At 40.0% G+C, this 12886-nt stretch overlaps 1 protein-coding gene across 8 annotated transcripts in view; it reads left to right on the forward strand.

The window, feature by feature from the left end:
- xkrx (XK related X-linked) overlaps positions 1-8543 on the forward strand; it is a 40579-nt gene extending 32036 nt beyond the window's left edge. For all 8 annotated transcript variants that reach the window (XM_048543980.2, XM_048543983.2, XM_048543985.2 and 5 more), the window contains exons 4-5: positions 1795-2054; positions 4173-8543. In XM_048543980.2, the coding sequence (XP_048399937.1) occupies positions 1795-2054; positions 4173-4882 (970 nt within the window). In that variant the 3' untranslated portion in view covers positions 4883-8543. The remainder of the gene's footprint in view (positions 1-1794; positions 2055-4172) is intronic.
- Positions 8544-12886: the final 4343 nt, after the last annotated feature.

A 12886-nucleotide genomic window follows, 5' to 3' on the forward strand; every position in this document is an offset into this window, starting at 1 on the left:
GTTAATTATCAAGAATAATATTACATTTGTAAACTTATGAATTCTAAAAGTCACAACATGTTTCCCATTTGAAACTGATCCTATTACATTAAAATAATCGTGTTGTAACATTTCAATTGCTTCTTGGTCCCCAGCATCCCTTTACTTCCTTAACACCAGCTATCTCCTGAGACATGATCCATCCAAAGGAGAAATCATACAAGCAATGTGTTTTTTATGACACACAATTTTTGACAGTGACCGTCCAGTTAATTCATCCAAAACTTAGTAATGCCATTGGAAGAAGCAGGAATGTTGAAAGTGATAGAAACTTGACCTAGATCAAAGTGGAATTAGTGAAACTGTTACATTCGCGTAATCAAATTATTTTAAGCCTAACAGAGTTATTCCAAATGTGATCTTTCATCCCTAAAGGATCAGACTGTTAATCTCGATGCATGATATCTGAAAGCGCTACCCTCTAAAGTGTTGAACATACATCTTTGCTGCAAAAGGATACAGCAGATACTAGTCTCTTGTGATTTCTGATTTCAGAAGTGTAATCAATATCGTATTGGGCTTTGGACTTAACGACAAGCAACACTCTAACTGATGAATGAAATTTAAAATATCATTACCACAATCAGTCAGAAAACGTTTACTGAATGGCAAAAGTATCCATATGAAGGTGCAGCTTTTCACAGATTTACATTTTAACCAGTTTAACATAAGTGTAGAACTGAAATTCCTTTGTACTTACTATAAATATTACAATGAAATTGGGTCCTAATCATAAACAAAATCCCAAAGGAAATGGTGAAACTCTGACCTCCCGGATTAACAGAATTATGTGGTCCACGTTAATGGGCAGTGCCATTACTAGACAACATACAGAAAATACTGGAGAAATTAAGTTAATGTTTCAGGTCAATGGTCTTTTATCAGACTTTAGATTTCCACAATCCACAGTATTACTGCTTTTGTTTTCATTATCTTGCTGGGCTTTTTCAGCACAATGTAGTTTAAGGTATTAAAATTAAGGAGCCATTTGGCCTTCCTTAGACCTCAAATATACCAACAATGACATGCACGTCTGTAGACCCTTTACTATGGTAAAGTTTTCAAAAGTCCTTCATCGAAGCATTGTCAAACGTAGTTTAACACCACATTAGAGTGAATGACCAAAGGATTAGTAAAAGAAGGAGGTTTGAAGAGTTTAGAGAGGGAATTCCAGAGCTTAAGGGCTTGGCAGCAGAAGGCAAGATTGGCAGTGATTATTTGGTGAAACAAGTAAAGTCAAGAACACTAAAGAAGATGGAATTGTATGAAAACAAAGGATTGGAAAGCCTTAGGTAAGATTACATTCTCTCATAGGACTGAAGGGACTGAAAATCATTCAACAACTAGATTGATTCCTTCCTTCTCAAACAAAGGTCAAATATGATGGTTTGCCCTCTTTTTACTCCCACCATTCTTACCACTTTTAGCACTGACAACCATGTCTTCAGCTTGCATTATGCTTTGTTTAAACTGACGATAGGCAGTGGAGTAATGGTGGTTCTGGGAATGGATTTATATTCTGAAGCTAAGACTTACAAACATTCAAAATCAAAAGCATTTATGAAGAATTTTCACAGAGGAAGTTCAGCTCACAATGGGCTAGATAATATATCTATGGGGGGGAAATGTCTTTCTTCATTCTGTTGCTGATTATTTTCTTTTGAATGAATGCAGGTAATCCCTCCTCCATGATATTTCATTAAAGCTCAGATTAGACGCTGCATTTTAGAAAAACATTCTTTCTGTTTTTGTCAGGTGTGTGGAAGCTATAATTGTGTTCTGCAAGTCTGGGAAACATGAAGAGCCTTATGTCAGTATTACCCGCAAGAAAAGACTCCATCATGGCCAATCAAATGAATTTGAGAAAGAAGTGGGCCATTCAACAAGAAAGTTGACTATCCACCGTAATGCATTTCAGCGGGCGTCTGTAATTCAAGCCTTTCTGGGCTCCACCCCACAGCTAACCCTCCAGCTGTATATAAGTATAGTGGAAAAATACATTCCACCAGCACGAGGTAATGTGTTTGCTCTTGCTGTCTAACGTCTAAACAGGGACTCTGTAGCGCTTCTAGTGATATTGCCTGCCAAATCCTGGAGAAAACAACTGTGTAGATTTTGCAAAATTGTTTGAAAATACCAAGCAAGAGTACTCACTGATCTAATTTACCTTGACTGTTTACAAATATAACAATCTTAATCACCTCCATGGAAAATTTGCTTCATTGTATTGTATCTTTCATACTCCCTGCCATGTATTTGCCCACGCAAGCAACTTGTCCAAATCACACTGAAGACTTTCTGCATTGTCCTTGCTGTTTACCCTTTACACCCCAGTGATGTGTTTTCTGCAACCTCCAACTTTCACCATCTGTTGTGTTGAGACTTGAACCCATGTTCTCAGAGCGTTGGCCTGGGCATCTGGATTACTGGCCTAATGACATTTATCACTGCAACCCGCAACATTTGCTCCTAAACATAGCGTTAGAATTGTCAAGTCGTGGTGTGAGTCTCCAAGATAAATTTAGCAAAGCTGAGATTTTGTTCTCTTTCAAGACCTTTTGAAGAAATGCATTACCAAAATTAGATGATTTTTTTTTACAAAGAGATAACAAAGTGTGGAGCTGGATGAACAGAGCAGGCCAAGCAGCATCTTAGGATCAGGAAAGCTGATGATTCGGGCCTAGAAGGATCTGGGTCCGAAACATCAGCTTTCCTGCTCCTTAGATGCTGCTTGGCCTGCTGTGTTCATCCAGCTCCACGCTTAGATTCTCCAGCATCTGCAGTTCCTGCTATCTCTGAACCTTTTTTCTTGTACTTTATGCACTACGCTTCAAAACCAGTTGTAGCTGAAGTCAGACGAAGAGTGAGGCCTTGTGCTGATGTTCCTAATTTTTGAGATGCTGTCTCATTTCATCACTGTGACATTTCTTCAGGTTCCTGCTGACCTCAAAGTTGTGATGCTTCCGGCCTCTAGTTGGTGTAATCTGAGCCAGGAGTATGCCATATAAGCAATTCCGTGTTCTTTATTTGTTCAGGAATTTATTGCTAAAATCTTATTGCCCTTGAACTGAGTGGCTTGGGAAGCCATTTCAGAGAACATTTGAGAGTCAACTACATTGCTGTGGGTCTGGAGTCACATGTGGGCCAGATGAGATGTGGGTGGCAGATTTCCTTCCCTAAATGTCAAAACTGGAAACCTTATCTTTTCTATCTCTGGATGTGAGTTTGCTCGCTGAGCTGGAAGGTTAGTTTTCAGACGTTTCATCACCATTCTAGGTAACTTCATCAGTGAGCCTCCGACGAAGCGCTGGTGTTATGTCCCGCTTTCCATTTATCTGGTTAGGTTTCCTTGGGTTGGTGATGTCATTTCCTGTTCTTTTTCTCAGGCGATGGTAGATTGGCTCCAAGTCAATGTGTTTGTTAATGGAGTTCCGGTTGGAATGCCATGCTTCTAGGAATTCTCGTGCATGTCTCTGTTTGGCTTGACCCACTATCACTCGTATCCTTACATACAGATAAGGAAGGACACCACTTTGATTGGGACTACACATCCATCCTAGGACAAGCCAAACAGAGACATGCACGAGAATTCCTAGAAGCATGGCATTCCAACCGGAATTCCATCAACAAACACATTGACTTGGAGCCAATCTACCATCCCCTGAGAAAAAGAACAGGAAATGACATCACCAACCCAAGGAACCCTAACCAGATAAATAGAAAGCGGGACATAACACCAGCACTTCATTGGAGGCTCACCGATGATGTTACCTAGAATGGTGACGAAACGTCTGAAAACTAACCTTCCAGCTCAGCGAGCAAACTCACATCCAGAACCTCAACCTGAGCTACAAATCTCCTCTCAACTTGCTTTTCTATCTCTTGTTCTCTCGCTCATTTACAACGGTTTAAATGTGTAGTGAGTCAGGGTATTGACGTGAATTGTTGAGTACCTTTCCTGTAGCTATTCCTAACTGGGATCAGTTACTAGAACACAGTTCATGACCTTGGGACTCTCTTTTTATTTTGTATGATTTGTACTAACATTTTTAGCCAGCAATTAATTATCACTGGACTTTCTAGACTTAGTTTTTTTTATATGTATCCACTGAGTCATGTCTCTTTTTGTTCAGTTGCTCTCATGGTGATGTCATTGCTGTCAGTGACCTATGGAGCCCTGGTGTGTAACATTCTTTCCATCCAGATCAAGTATGATGACTACAAGATTCAGCTGAGACCAGCTGCTTACGTATGCATCATCCTGTGGCGCAGCTTGGAAATTGCTACACGAGTTACTGTGTTGGTGCTGTTCAGCACAGTGTTGAAGCAGTGGATCTTCGCTGTGGTCTCAATTGACTTTCTGGTCTGCTTTTTCCTACCGTGGGCGGAATTCTGGTATAACCGCTCACCATTCCCTGAAAACATTGAAAAGAACTACAAACAGTTTGGGACTGCTGTTGTACTGTTGCTTGTAACCACTCTCTATGCTGGAATTAATGTGTTCTGCTGGTCAGCAGTCCAGCTTCTGCTCAGTAATCGTGACTTGATTAGCAAGAATCAGAACTGGGTTAGGTTGTCTGTCTACTATATATTGCGATTTGTTGAAAATGCAGTGCTTCTAATTATTTGGTACTTTTTCAAAACAGAAGTGTATGAATACTTCTGCTCCCCCCTGCTGGTAGTTCAGTTAATTATTTGCTACAGCCTAGCCATCATCTTCATGCTCCTCTTCTACCAGTACTGCCATCCATGTAGGTTGCTTTTCACACACAACGTTGCAGACTGTCTCCAGTGCTCCTGTTGGAAGGGACCTTGTTTTGAGTCTACAGTTGAGGATCCATAATTCAGCTATGTTACAACAGGAGATAGCTGCAGTGAAAACATGTGATTTTGTTTTTTTTTCCACATCACCCTTCCCATAGGTATTGAAAGGTTTAGCAAGCTGGTGAATTTCACAGGAGCATGAATGATGAACAATGAAGAGACCAGTGTGACCTTGGAGATCAAAGCATTCTACTCTGTAATCTGGAACAGTGCCCGGAATGCTGCCTTCTACATGTGCTCATCACAAGAAGGTAAAGGTGATTTGTAGCTTTCTTTTATGTGAAAACTGGCAGCCAAAGGAGTTGCAATATTTCTGGGATAGTCATCCTCCAGAAAGCCCTGGACAACAGATGCTTCCATTAACGACGAAAATACCTTGGATCTGGTTAACATTTTGGGATATCAAAGCTGGATCCATGTCAGACAACGATATTTGTATTTAATGAATGTTTGTTTGTTTGTTTTATTTTGCATTGAGTTTTTCCTTCACCTCCTGAGTGAACTTTTTTGATTTCTGTGTGGTAGCCTCATAATTAGCTTTAAAATGTGACTTTTCTTAAAGTCTCAGAGTTATTTAACTTAATGTGAATTTGTGATTTATGGTGGTAAAGGTGGTTTATGTTTTCATTTATTGTCAAATTCTTCTTCATTCATTTTCCACAAATTCTGTCTTCCTTTCTTAGATACGGACTGATTTTGCATTCTGATATATATGGGTATTATCGAGCTTCTTTCATTCAGTCAAGGGATGTGGATGGCTCTGGCTAGGCCATCATTTATTGCCCATCCCGAATTGCTGGTTATCCGGTGTCTTAAACAAATAATGTCATTACACTGGTGAAGATGTAAATCACCCAGCATTTCTTTTCTAGTTCACTATCCCTTAACTGCTGTGGAAAAATGCACACAAAATTTGGAGGATTTGAAATGCTTGTTATGGCATCTCTGAAGAACCTTGGGATTTTTTTTTAAAACATCCTGCTAAGGTTTGCAAATGGTGATTCTGTTTTTGGTTGAGGTAATAAATAGGTGCCACAATGTTCATGCATTCAAGTTTTGGAAATAATTTGTGAATTATTATCTACAAAATGCTTCTGTTGAAAACTATTCTAATTGTCAAATGCTTGTGGTTGCCACACTTTCTGAAGCTTTTTTATTGGTCTTGTTATATGTAATTGCAACTAGTACATGTTTTCTCATCTGTTAAACTCACAGGTGTTACATTTTCTTATTGAATTTTCTTACAGCTCAGTCACCCAAATTCTGTTTTAATACCCTTCCTCAAGAGAGGATAACAAATTTCTTTATGCGGAGAATTCTCCAACCTGAACCAGTGGTGGATATCTTAATCTTAATAGTAACTTCTAAAAGAGAAATGGATAAATTTTTGGGGCGGGGGCAGGTATGGTTGAGAGGGCAGTTAAGAGTCAATCCCATTGCCATGAGTCTGGAAACACACGTAGGCCAGACCAGGGAAGGATGGCAAATTTCCTTCCCTAAGAGGCATTAGTGAACCTGGTGGGTTTATCCAACAATTAGCAATGCTTTTATGGTAATCATTAGACTCTTAATTCCAGTTTTTGATTTTTTTTATTGAATACAAATTCCACCATCTGCCGAGGCAGGATTTGAACTCGGGTGCCCAGTAAATTACCTGGGTCTCTGGATTAACAGTTCAGTGATAATACCACTAAGGCTGACACCTCTGTGACTGCTTTATCTAATCACAACATTATGTTTGTGAAGTTGTTTTGCAAAGAACATTACGTTTGGCCTACATCTTTCTTTTACCAAATGCATAATTTCCAGCAAGAGTCTGCAGATATTACCATACATGTGTTTGAAAAATCTGGTTGAGATCTATTTTTCTAGTTTGTTCACAAATTCATTTTGTTTTTCAACTTCCCATTCCGCACAGGCCTTGGTCAATTTCTTTCCAGCAGGAGAGACAATTTTGTCATTCTGAAGTTTTAATTTATACTTGAATGCTGTATAATATCAGGATTGCAGTGGAGCCATTTTGTATTAAAGCATGGTTTTCTCTTGTTTTGTCATAACTTGAAGTATGCCAGTATCTGGTTTTTCATACCTTTGTACTTCCTGTACATGTTTATTTCAAATAGCCTTGCCTCCTTTCCAACTACCATTAATGCTTTTGGGGTCAGTTTGATAACCAATGCTCTTTAAAAGTTTAAGCTTTTGATTCTGCAGACACTTTTTTTTAGTTGAAAGATTAATTTCTGTAGCAGGGTTACAGCAAGTCTCAGATTTTTGCACGTCAAGTGATTTCCATTAAATATATTCCTTTCCAACAGCTACACTAGCTTGCCTGAAATAACTGGAGATGGCAACATCTTATTTCTAGTTCAACAGAAATTCAAAATCTTTAGTAGGTAACTTGAGCACAATATACATGATCATTAGAATATGCCTACTCATGCACCTATCACCCATCAAGCCTGCTCAACCATTTAATACAGTTGCAGCTGATGTTAGGCTTCAACTCCCACCTCCTTGCCTGCTTCCCATATCCTGTGATCTCCCGAGTGATCAAAAATATATCTATCCTGGTCTTGAAAGCATTCAATAGTACATCACAGAACATGCTTGAATAGAGAATCCCAGAGATTCATAACCTTCTAAGTGAAGTAATTACTCATCTTAATCCTGAATGATTGGCTTATCTTAAAATCATGCTCCATATTTTAGAATCCCGCATTGGATGGACACATTGTTTGCACAATCAAGCCCCTTTAGAATCTTGGGTGGGATCTTTTTGGGCGGCTGGTTCGGACTCAATGGGCCGAATGGCCTGCTTTCACACTGTATGGATTTTGGAAGCAAAACTTGTATGATTTCCTGCACTCTCATCGATTCCAACTGGTAAAACATTCAACGCTATCAATTTGTCACAAGCTCTGCCTTCTGCTATAACTTTTTAGAAAAGACGTCCTGCAAATAATGAATGCTTACCTTTTCAATCAGTCGGCTATGTCAACTCTCATCTATAGCCAAAATAACTTGTTGCATGCTTTCAATAATATTTATCATCTAACTAGGTAGCTCCCACTTTGGCAACGTGAAGCAAATCACGGAAATCACAGGATTCCACATTAATCCCCGGTTCCTTTGCGTTATCCAGGCAAGAAAATATCCAACGTACAAGTTGAAACGTAGTATCTCACATGTTTAGCACCGTGCATTCCCAACTGAAATATCATGCAAAATAAAATGCATCAAAAAACATAAAATAATAAATATAAAACAACACTATAGCCCCTTACCATAAGTTTTCTAACAATACACCATATTGTGCATAACTCTTAGATTTATCAGGCTCGATCTAGTGGCAGAAATCATTGGTGCAGGGGATTTGATGCGTTTTAGCGCCACTTGCACTGACCAACATTCGCCACCAGGTGGAGCCCTTCAAAGGGAATTCCGAGTGGCAGCCAGGATAGAGGAGTGGCTTCTGGGCTGGCTAATTCTTAATGATCGACCTCCGGAAACTTGAGAATAGGTTTTTGTCTATTTTAATTTAAACGTCCTCAGGGAGGGAGGCCAATCCAGACCAGGTGGAATGCAAACTCTGATGCAGGAACTTCATCATGTTATACATCTGTAATCACATTCACAAATTTCAACCTTGTCTGTTCTTAATGATTCAATAAACAATGTTTCCAGACCTAGGTACAAATCTTGATCCATCTCGGCAGGGATGACTAATTCTGTCCTAGTCTGGTACTGTTTGCTTCAATCCTTATCTGTTTATTCTATTCTCTCCCCCTCCCCACTCAGTCTCATAAACCATTAATCCTTTGGTTCTTGAGGTTTTGTAGGGAAGGATGATCTCAACCATTATGGTATATAACGTTTATCTGGCAGCGTCTGCTATTTTACTTTTACTGTGAACATAGAAATCCCTGTCTAATCCGTTATAGTTTAATCTCTCACTTCAATGAGGAAGGAAGTTGCCCATGATTGGAACAGCAGAAACAAGGTAAGATCAAGGCAAAATCAGAGTGAGATAGCATCAGATTGGAGCAAGGCCAGTGTGGCTGACGAAGCAGTGTTTAGGTAACGCCTGAGGCTTGTGACAGGCAACAATGTTTGAAAACTGGAAATTCCAACATAAAATAAAAAATATCCTGAATATGCTAAAAAATCTACACATAGCAAGCCCAACAAGAAAGGAGATGTTAGGACATGGTTTTAAAGAATGAAGCTTGGAACGGATCTCTGGTGGAAAGCAGGATGTTATTTATAGGATACTAATGGAAAAGGACAAAGATGGAGAACTGAATTCTTACTCTATTTCAGAAAGTTAATTTTACAAACTGAGAATACATTGAGCTAAAGTGGATTGCAAGCAGCTCACAGAATCATAGTTACACAATGTGGAAACAGACCCCCTGGTCCAAACAGTTCATCCCAAACATAATCCAAAACTAGTCCCACCTGCCTGCTCCTGGGCCGTGATTGAGATTCCATGGTTCCTAGAGGTTCAGAATTTGAAAAGTTCACCACCCTCAAAGAAAAAAATCCTCATCTCTCTGTCTTAAACTCTTTCCGAGGCCATGTACCCTGACTTCAGTTTAAATAACTCCAATCCCATTAAAAGAAGCCATTGGGGATAAAAACTTCTTTAAAATCTGTTAAAACTATCTCTGTCACCAATTTCAGTTTGAAGACTTAACATAGCTGGGAGCAGTATCAGAAGAATTGATTTTGTCCTCAGCATCCCTTTGAGAAGTGGGTGTGTGGCAATTGGCAGGAATTCCAGGAAATGGGAGTGAGGGAAGAACTTGGAGAGAAGTATAATGAACAAAGAAATAGTACTGATTACCCTGTGCAAGTTGCAGGCTGAGAAACAATCGAGTCCTGATGCATTTCTTCCTAGAGTATTAAATGAAGTGGCTAGTCAGATGGTTGATGCATTGCTTTCAATTTTTCAAGCTCCCTAGGTGTAGGGTAAGTATCTTCCAATTAGAAGACAATAAATGTAACTCCTTTGTTCAAAAAGGGAGAGAGAGAGAGAGATCAGGAAACAGCAGGCTGGTTAGCCTAACCTTTGGAAAATGTTAGAAGCTATAAAAGGTATAGCTGGGACTTAAGTGCAAGGTACTCAGGGCAGAGACAACAAGGGAAATCATGTTTGACCAGTTTACTTGAGTTATTTGAGGAAGTAAAGTGTTGTGAACAAAGAGTAACCGTTGGATGGACTGTATTAGATTTCTAGAAGGCATTTGGTACAGTGTCGCACCAAAGGCTACAGCAGAAAATAAAAGCATTTGGTATAAGGGGTAACATATTGGCACGGGTAGACGATCAGCCGACTGATAGGGAGTATGTGTAAATGGTGTTTTGTAAGTTTGCAAGTTGTAATGAGTTGAATGCTACAGGAATCAGAACTGGAACCTCAACCATTTGGAATTCATTCTGGATGAAGGGACAGAAAGTATGAATGCAGAATTTGTTGATGAGACAAAGATGGGGAGGAAAGTAAGTTGTAAAGAACACACTTCTTGGGCTACAAAAGATGAAAGTGGAGTAAAAATGTGAATTCCTCCATTTTGGAAAGAAGAATAAGATGTGATTTGTCTAAATGGTGAGTGATTACAGTGGTCTGAGATCCAGAAGCAACTGAGTGTCCTGACGCCTGAAGCACAAAAGGTTAGTATGCAGGTACAGCAAGTGATTAACTAAGTTCATAGAATGTTATTTAGTGTGAGGGTATTATTGTGAATACATAAATAGGGAAGTTGTGCTTATACCATATCTGGAGTGTAGGGTGCAGTATAGGTCACTTTGTTTAAAGAAGAACGCAAAGGTATCAAGGATTGTGGGAGACATAGAAGAGTTGTGTAGAGAGAGGATCAGCCTTGATCATATTGAATGGCAGAGTAGCCTCGGTAGACCAAATGGCCTATTTCTGTTTCCTTGTTTGTACAAATGTGTCGGAAGCAGTTCAGAGAAGATTTCCTAGAAAAATAGTTGGAATGGACACGTTGACTTATAAAGAAAGGTTGGACAACTTAGGCTTGTGTTGACTGGAGCATAGAAGGGTATGAGGTGATTTGCTTGAGATATATAAGAACTTGAGAAATCTTGACAAAGTACATGTGGAAATGATATTTCATCTAATGGGACAATTTAGAAATAGGGTGTCACTGTTTAAACATAAGGGGCAATGCAGTAAAACAGATTTTTCTCCCAGTATTGCAAGTCTTTGGAACTGGTCAGTTTTAAGTTAAAGGTGGATAGATTCTTGGTAAACAAAAGGGCGAAAGTGGTAGATGGGAATGTGGACTTGGGCTTACAGTCAGATCAGCCATGATTTTATTTAGTTCTGGAGTAGGTCTGAGTGACTGAATAGATTACTCTTGCTCCTTGTTCAAATATTCATAACCACTGCAGTTCACGTGATGTCAAGTACACCCTGTTTAGAACGAAGTTCCAGGATTTTGACCCAATGACATTAAGGGAATATAGTTCAAGGCAGGACAGCATGTGACTTGGAAGGGAGCTTTTAGAGGGTAGTGCTTTCATGCATTTGTCTTTGGCCTCCTTCATAGTTGAGGTCTTAGGTTCGCAAGGTACTGTTGAAGAAACATTAGTGAATTGTTGCAGTGCATCTTGTAGATAGTATGTGAAGTAACACCACACAGGCCAGTATTCTGTCACAAAGTCACCCTTTATTTACACATGAACAGTCCTTAACTTTAGCGCTGCCTCTTCAGAGCCAGCTCTCAGAGTGGCAGTATCACAAACACTTTTTTATTATCAGTCAGCCAGAGCTCCCTGATTGGGCTGGATTAACATCCCCAAACAGGAAATTTATATTCTGAGGTCCAGCTGCCTGACCGTGTTACAATCACTGCAGCTCTCTCTCTCTGAGTCCCAGAATGTTGGCCAGTTCCTTTTCTGGGGGGGCCTCCTAGGGCATTTCAGCACTGGATCAGGTTCTTCTGACTTGGCATCTGATGCGGGCAGTATATAACCCACTGAAGTTCGCCTCTTGCACCAGGCGTGCCTCAGAGGAATTTCACTCATGTCTTCCAGCAGCAAAGGCATCTAGATGGTTATATCTGTCATGTCTGATCTTGAGGACTCATCAATGCTCAACAGAGATGGTGAACTCAGGGTTCCATACAGCCTTTCTGACTGCTCAGAGGGGCAGGGCATGTTTTACTCCTGCGTAACTTGCGAATTTTCAGCTTTCGTGTGGACCACATGCTTGTTCAGCACCATTGCACCTATCTGAACTTTATACGTAACTAGTCCTGACCTCATGTAAACCATGCCTCTTAACCATGTAGGGCTATTTCCATGAATCTTATATAGAACTTTGTCCCCTGTAGTAAACTGTCTCTCTTCACTTGGTGTTGTATGGAGTGGTCGAGTGAAATGAACTAGGATATGATGATATCCAATGAAGCTGTAGGCTGTTTCTTTAAAACTGCCGTCAAAGTTCGGACTGCTCTTTCTGCCAGGCCATTGGCTGATGCGTGGTACAGAGCTGTCCTTATATGTCGAACCCTATTTGACTTTAGGAAATACCCCAATTCCCTGCTGCAAATAATGGCCCATTAGCTGTGACTAACACTTGCAGGACTTTGTGTATTGAAAAAGATGTGAGCAGATTTTCTTTTGTTGTCCCTATGTTTCATGAATGGACCCTATGCATGTCCGATCACTTTGTGTGTGTCTGCAATGACTAAGAACACTAAGGCAATTGACCCATAAGTAGTTGACGCATAATCAAATCCAAAGTTTACCAGCTGTTTCCATAAATGTGGAACACTGGTGGTAATCTTTATCCTTGTTGGCACTCTGGGCACTGCCCCCACCATCACAGCATTGTCTGTATCCAATCCTGGTCACCAGAAGTAACTTCTCATCCATAACTTCAGTTTGGTCACCCCTGGATGGCCCTGTTGGAGTTCAGCCAGTGTTTGGCTGTGACATTTGCTCATGAAAGTCACTCTTGCTCTCAATTATAATATGCCACCCTTGACTGTGA

Source organism: Stegostoma tigrinum, chromosome 15 (genome assembly GCF_030684315.1).
Source record: "Stegostoma tigrinum isolate sSteTig4 chromosome 15, sSteTig4.hap1, whole genome shotgun sequence".
Classification (NCBI taxonomy): Eukaryota; Metazoa; Chordata; class Chondrichthyes; order Orectolobiformes; family Stegostomatidae; genus Stegostoma; species Stegostoma tigrinum.